The sequence below is a fragment of the Loxodonta africana genome, chromosome X, assembly GCF_030014295.1.
Source record: "Loxodonta africana isolate mLoxAfr1 chromosome X, mLoxAfr1.hap2, whole genome shotgun sequence".
NCBI classification, from domain to species: Eukaryota; Metazoa; Chordata; class Mammalia; order Proboscidea; family Elephantidae; genus Loxodonta; species Loxodonta africana.
The window spans coordinates 91996912-92004622 of NC_087369.1; the positions used below are offsets into that span (position 1 = coordinate 91996912).

At 33.3% G+C, this 7711-nt stretch overlaps 1 protein-coding gene across 1 annotated transcript; it reads left to right on the plus strand.

Annotated features, from left to right (window-relative positions):
* The first annotated feature begins 412 nt into the window (after nt 1-412).
* Nucleotides 413-1866, plus strand: TENT5D (terminal nucleotidyltransferase 5D). The gene has a single exon (XM_003412762.4). It carries the CDS (start codon nt 513-515, stop codon nt 1683-1685), a length of 1173 nt encoding a protein of 390 aa, XP_003412810.1. The 5' UTR covers nt 413-512; the 3' UTR covers nt 1686-1866.
* The last annotated feature ends 5845 nt before the right edge of the window (nt 1867-7711 follow it).

A 7711-nucleotide genomic window follows, 5' to 3' on the forward strand; every position in this document is an offset into this window, starting at 1 on the left:
GTAAAGATATATAGCCTTGGAAACCCTCTGGGTAAGCTCTACTGTCCTACAGGGTTGCTATGAGTCAGAATCGACTCGATAGCAGTAGGTTTGTTTTTTGTTTGTTTAACCTTAATAAATGTATCATGATTATTTTGTGAACAAATTTAGTACCACCAAATACTATAATTATATTTACATGAGAAAAGATTAAGAAAGGCCACCATTTTGCATCAGTAAGCATTACAATTATTACAACCACAACTAATCCCTGAGAATATATATGTTTGCATACATCAATGGATTTAACAGTTTTGATATAATCATTGTGGATTTTATTTCACTTTTAGATTTAAACATAATTAGATACATTGGTAATTTACTCCCTAGTATTTTCATTAGTTTGGTTTATGTTGAGGGTATGTCTGTTTTTAGTTAACTGTTTCATATGCTTTAGGTATATACTGTTTTTAAAATGTTAACATTTCCTCTCAATATTTTGTTTGCTTTCTAGTTGATCTACCAGCTTCAAAATGTCTGAAATCAGATTCAGCTCTCTCACTTGGGATCAAGTTATAACACTAGATCAAGTGTTAGAGGAAGTAATTCCAATTCATGGAAGGGGAAATTTTCCCACCCTGGAGGTAAAACCAAAAGATATCATTCATATTGTGAAAGACCAACTCATACAGCAAGGAATTATTGTTAAAGATACCCGACTGAATGGTTCCACAGCAAGTTACATACTTGCAAGCCATAATGGAATCAGTTATAAGGATTTGGATGTTATTTTTGGCGTTGAACTTCCATGTGATCAAGAATTTCAGGTTGTTAAGGATTCAGTTCTAGGTTGTCTACTCGACTTTTTGCCAAAAGGTGTTAAAAAGGAAAAGATCACCCCAAAGACCATGAAAGAGGCTTATGTGCAGAAGATGGTCAAAGTTTGCAATAAGCATGATCGTTGGAGTCTCATCTCTCTTTCAAACAACACTGGGAAGAATGTAGAACTAAAATTTGTGAATTCGCTCAGACGACAATTTGAATTTAGTGTTGATTCCTTTCAAATCATTCTGGATCCCATGTTAGACTTCTACAGTGACAAAAGTGCTAAACTTACGCAAGAATCCTATCCTGTTGTGGTAGCTGAAAGCATGTATGGAGACTTCCAGGAAGCAATGACACATTTGCAGTATAAGCTTATATCTACCAGAAAACCTGAAGAGATTAGAGGTGGTGGCCTTCTCAAGTACAGCAACTTGCTGGTTCGTGACTTCAGGCCAGCTTGTGAAACAGAAATCAAGACCCTGGAACGTTATATGTGTTCTAGATTCTTCATTGATTTTCCTGACGTAGAAGAACAGCAAAAGAAGATTGAGTCATACCTCCGCAACCATTTCATAGGTGAAGAAAAGAGCAAGTATGACTACCTTATGACCTTGCGTGGAGTTGTGAATGAAAGCACTGTTTGCCTCATGAGTCATGAAAGAAGACAGACTCTTAACATGATCACCCTTATGGCTTTAAAAGTACTTGGAGAACAGAATATCCTACCCAGTACAGACAATGTAACTTGCTTTTATCAGCCTGCTCCATTCTTTGTTGCTGAGGGAAGTTACCCTACTTATTATGTAACATCTGGTCCACCACCCATTTTTTTCCAGCCATACCATCCACTGCACCTACATGTGCCAAATGGTATGGTTTAAAAAAAACACACATACACACAACAGAAACTTGGCTTTAATTAAATACCTCTTAAAGCAAGTTTCCAAATCATAAAATTCAAGATCTATTTTTATTTTGTGTGTACAATCCATCGATTACAGCTTTAAACCATCACAGTTAAATGTGATATCTGTAACGGACCACTTAAAATGATTTTCAAACCTTGCTGACTACTTAAAATGACTTTCAGATTTGTTGTAACAAATACAATATAGAAGTCTACATCTTTGATTAAAATATAAAAGAATAGACATTTAAAATCCAGAGGTACAATGAAGTGCCAGAAATGTTTATATTCAAATGCCTTTGTTACCTTAACTTCAATTTTTCCAGTAATACTGTAACTGAATTTTCAGTGTTTAACAGAAATGCCTAATTTCAAAGACAACTGACTCAGAAGACATTAAAACCCTGGATTTTTCAAGCATTTGTTTCCCAATTGAATTGGGTACAAAAGCCAACTGCAGTTTAAAGGAACACTGAAAAAAAATGCTTCTAGAAAACACTGGACATTAATAATTTCTCATCTGTCAAATAAGACATTTAGTTCAATCTGTGGATCTGAAAAATAATACCATCTAGCTGTACAATCAGTACTGTGACCATTTTTATACAGGTTTCTTCATTTATTCCCCTAAATTAGTTGAAAAGAATGAGAATGACAAACTCTAAATGCGAAAACTTTCTATCATCATCTCTTAAAAAAAGAAATTCTAAATGGCAAACAGGAAAAAACAGGCTAAGGTTTTTAGCCATGACGTTTGCCACTTTTGACTAACATCTTAATATGTCTGGAAACATAACGAAAATATTTTCATTATCACAAAATGAAGCATTTTTTTAAAAATTTTGCCTTTACCAAAGATCAGTTTCTAACATGCCACTCAAGTGCCTCCTCATGTGAGTTTTTGAATAAGACTATAATTTGTTCAACAGTTGGCATATGTTTATCAGGTATCTAAATATCTACTCTGAAAGAATATCTGTTCTGAATGGATATATTTAAAAACATCAGAAAACTTAAATATTTTTACTTGCTCTGGATTGTTTATGAGTTTCCATCTCCATTTTCATTGACCATCACAAATTGTTCCATCACAACATGACCTGACAGTCGTATTCTGAAAATTTGTCACTTGCCAGACTGTTTAACCTGTCATCTCTGTTTAACAGTATTGGACACAAGAAGTACACCGAATATGGCATTTTCAAATGATCAGTATTTGATATATTTTATACCACAGCCCTAGTGACCATCAATGTATTTTTAAAGAATTATATGTATCACAGAACCCTGAGGCTTTAAACATATGGACTCATCCCTTCCTTGGGACAAATAAAGCGTCTACAAATACTATATTAAAGAGAAAATGCAGTAATCTATCTACATATTGTCTTGGCTAAAAATGATTGATCTCTGTGCCCTAAGTAGATACACTCTTTAGTTTTCAGTTAGAGATGCTTATACATAAAACTGAAGGAATATATGCCATATTATCAGTACCAAAAAAAAAAATCTCATAAGAACATACAGCAAAACTACTTAAAAATAGAACTGGAATAGTGATGAATCACTGGTAAAAGTTCGGTATTTCCAAGAGTAGTATTTTACACTGAATAGCAGAATTTTGAAGCTATTTGGAAACATTCGGTCCTTTGGGAATTTGAGAATCTTCTTCCCTACAAAGCAAATTTTTCGTGGTATTTCCCTAGAGCCTTAAATCCAGATGGAAGGATAGCTATATGCCTCCTCCTAACCTTTCAAACATTTTCCATTGTAGTAAACAAAACTCAGAATTTGCATCCAAGATTTTCTCGAGAGAAAACATGTTGTATGAGAATGGTATCACTAAAGAGGAAGTGATAGTTTTCTGTCTCATGGCTTGCTTTCTAGAGATACCACAGATAACAGCTAGGCCTTCCTCTGCTCCCAACCAACCTGAAAAATACTATCTTGAATAGTGTATGAGTAGGTACTCTCCAGGGTTAGGCTAGTTGCCTTGAAAAGCATTATTACCTCATTCTGGTCATCATTAGGATAATAAATGAGGAAGTTTTTCTATAAGGAATGAATGCTAGCCTCTTGACCTAAAGGAGTTATAATAGAAGTTACTAAAAAAAATCTGGCTGTAGAGTATGTGTCATCCCATTACAAGAGAGAAGTAGTGTTGTCCCTGCCTATTTTTTATTATTATAGTCATATACATATAAGACATACAACATTTCATCAGTTTCTTCATGTACACTTCAGTAACATTGATTACATTCTTCAAGTTGTACAACCATGTCTCTGCCTGTTTTAATCTGTGGCCATTTTATTTTGTACAAATCTAAGACTGAGTCTTGGTTTAGGAGATTTTTTTTCTCCCTGAAACCTAACCAAAACAAACCAAAAAAGAAAACAACTTCTTTGATATAGTTCCAGCACTCCTATCAGTGGGAAAAATTTGGTGTCAGCCACAGGTACATAATTATTTTAAACCAGAATATTCTTGAATTTCACAAATATTCATACATTATTTTCAAAGTTCTACTGGTAGGGCACTTGTAAGTTTTAAATTCAGAGATGTTCTTACAATAGGGTCAAAAGAATACAGCAGTTACATTCATAGAAGATTTAAAAAAAAGAATTGACCTCATAAATTAACATTAAAACAAAGATTGTGAAGTATTTGGAACTATAATTTGGTAACAATCTAATGAAGACCATTTTTGGCAAGGCATAAAGTCAACATTTTAACCTGGTCTGGGATTCATCTATTTTCCCATTATAGAAGAAAATACATCTAAAGATGTTTTGTTTGCATTTCTGCTACCCTTTTTGTGGTTATATCATATGTCATAATGTTATTATCTATGTAATAAGTATTAGAAAATGTATTGCTGATCCACTGTTCCATTTTACAAACATTTCTTCACCATTTATAACTGGAGGTAGCTAATTTTGGGGGATGTCAATGTATTGCTCTCAAGAGCTTTCTTAAAGAAACTTTTTGTTGAATTTTGTGAGTTTGAGTGAAAACACACCGTTTAGATAGAGTATATGTTATCTGGGAAGCAATTTAACGTGTAACTAATGATCTTGAAGCTTAACACATTACACATTTTCTTTTGCTTTGCTTTAATATGGGGGAATGTGAGGTTATTGTTTATAACGTTGTGTCTAGTTTAGTGATACAGGAATTCTATAAGTGTTTGAAACAGCAAGACCCTTTTTTGTTTAGATGTGACCCCTGAAAGTGCAACAGACACTTTATAAATGCATTTTTTTGTGCATGTGCTTTTTATGCCCCCCCTTGAAAAATCAAATTCTGTATCCTAAAGAAAGAATACTATATAGATAGATTTTCCAGTACCTGGGGACCAAAAAATTAGCCACTATAAATGCATAATTCAATGGCCTTTCTAAGAGAGTGTGGTGGCTTGAGAGGGCCATCTTTGTATTAAAAAAAAAACTAAAAATAGTTTTTTTTTTTTTTTAATCTTTGTATTACAGGGCCCCAAATTAAAAGTGATGGATTGAATAACTTTGTTAAATCCAATCCAAGTATTTTTATGGTGATTTATGACACTTCACATGTCAGACATTCTAGACTGGTGGTAAAATTTAAACCATTCTCTAAAATGCTAGTAAGTAATCCACTTGACATTATAAATACATTGTCCAGTCACACCTGGTCCTTTGGCTCAACTAGAGAACCCGGAAGTTTAGGATTAAATTCTTGTTTTAGCATAGGTACAACCCTGGAGATATCAGTGGGGGAGATTGGTCTCCATGAAAATGCCAGAGAACGGTATGAGTGTGCACATTAATATCTTATTCCACAGTTTAATTTTTGTTACAGGAAGACAGCATAAACAAAACTTTCCTATATAGAATGTGGCTTCAATCCCAAAAGAAAAAATAATGAATATATTGTTATATCCATAACTTGTAAAATTGGAGTTTAAGAAAATTCTAGTGTATTTGTAGTAATCACTTCCAAATGAATCTTTAAAATAAAAACCAGTATTAGATAGCCATTGATACTTTAAATCTGTTTTAAAAGTTTTTACAAATGCTCACTCCCCCAATAAAATTAAAGAATAGTTTACTCAAGCATATATTAGGGGATGTTTGAGTAAAAAGGATTGGAAATAATTTTCTTTAAGCCTTACATGTGAACTCAAAAGGATTTCTACATAAATTGTTTTCATTATAGTTTGAGGAGTTTTGCAGAGTAGCTTTGAGACACTTCTGATCAAATGCATTCAAAAATCTATGGTTGCTCAGTGAATTCCAAATAAATATTGTCATTGTAATTAAAATTGTCTCATTGTATCTCCTTCAGATTTATTATTAAGTGAAATACTTTCAGAGAGCATCAGTGAGTAAAAACATACAATAGTTTTTATGGTTAAAAATCTACTTTAAACATCTGTATCCATCTTCAAAGTGAAAGCCATCTTCATGGTAAATAATATATGTACCAAAGTAGAAAACATGCCAGGGAGGTTATCTGATTTAGAAATGTAGAGGACTATATTTAATATGGAGCCCTGGTGGCACAGTGGTTAAAAGCTCAGGCTGCTAACCAAAAGGTCAGCAGCTCAAATCCACCAGCTGCTCCTTGGAAACCCTATGGGGCAGTTCTGCTCAGTCCTACAGGGTCACTATTTAATATGCTTTAAATACAGATTTATATGAAATTCAGTGTTTGTTTATTAGTCAAGGAGAGTACCTCCGTAGAAGAAATATGCAAATCCTGTATAATCCTGACAGTTTCTAAAAAGGGGCACATAGTTTATTTGCCTAAAGAGTATGTTTTTAATTCCTCTGGGGTTTTTTTTTTCCTCTACCTTTTCCTCATTTACTAAAATGAGGACTTTGCACTCACAGTGATAAAATGCAAAAAGAAAATAAAAGGCTTGGGGCAATCGATTACTGTTTATATTACCAAAAGACAAATTACATCATTCTAAATTCAGTTCCTAGTAAGGGCAAAGTCTGGAAATGTCATAATTATCTACAGTCAGGTAGGATTGTGATCATAGATGTTCCCATTCTAAAAAATAAAGCTTCCCTATGTGCACTGTAAAAAAATCCAATTTTAGGATCTCTGATTTTTCAAGATTTTCTTAACTAGAATATACTGACAACACTTTAATTTAGAAGCCATTATTCTAGAGATAAGTATTCACTTTTCAGATCTTGAAGAACCATGGGATTCAAAGCAATTACATGTGAAGAAATTATTTGCATAGCTTACCGTATTACGCAGAGGTCAGAGTGGTATAAATTATAAACTAACTTTTTTAGTCCAAGAAACCAAACCAAACCCGTTGCCGTCAAGTTGACTCATAGCGACCCTAGAGGACAGAGTAGAGCTGCCCCATATGGTTTCCAAGGAGCACCTGGCGGATTCAAACTGCTGACCTTTTGGTTAGCAGCCATAGCTCTTAACCACTATCCCACCAGTGTTTCCAACTTTTTTAGTAAGAAATAGTAATTATCATTTTAAGTATTGTTTTGTGCTCTTGTATGATTCTTGGGAGTTTTTAAAAAATAAGAACCTGCATTTCAGTTTAGATTCTAATATATAAAAGTTATAACTCAAAGCATTAATGCTTAAAACAAAAAAGCCACATAACAGTTTTGATTTAATATATAAAATTATATGCCAAAGCATACAAAGTTATATTTTGAATAAATTCCTACCAAATTAGTGTTACATTAAAATATAAAACTATTAATAGATATTTTACCTTCACAAATTTTAGAGCAATATCACATTTATTGGATAAATAAATGTTAGTATATTTTCTGTATTTGACCCAAAAAGCCTAAGTTTTCCAGGAAAGGTTGGGACTAACCTGTTGGATTGTCCAAATTTTCCACACTTCAACCCATTATATTGTGTGATATCGTCCAATGGCTTTTTTTCCAAATTTGTCTTTAAGTTCTTTAACAATTTAGTTTCCCAATATACAGATGGCTGATTAATTCTACAGCATAAGGTGCTTTGGT

Coding starts and splice junctions, on each gene's coding strand:
- TENT5D (XM_003412762.4), top strand. CDS start 513: ATGTCTGAAATCAGATTCAGCTCTCTCACTTGGGATCAAGTTATAACA.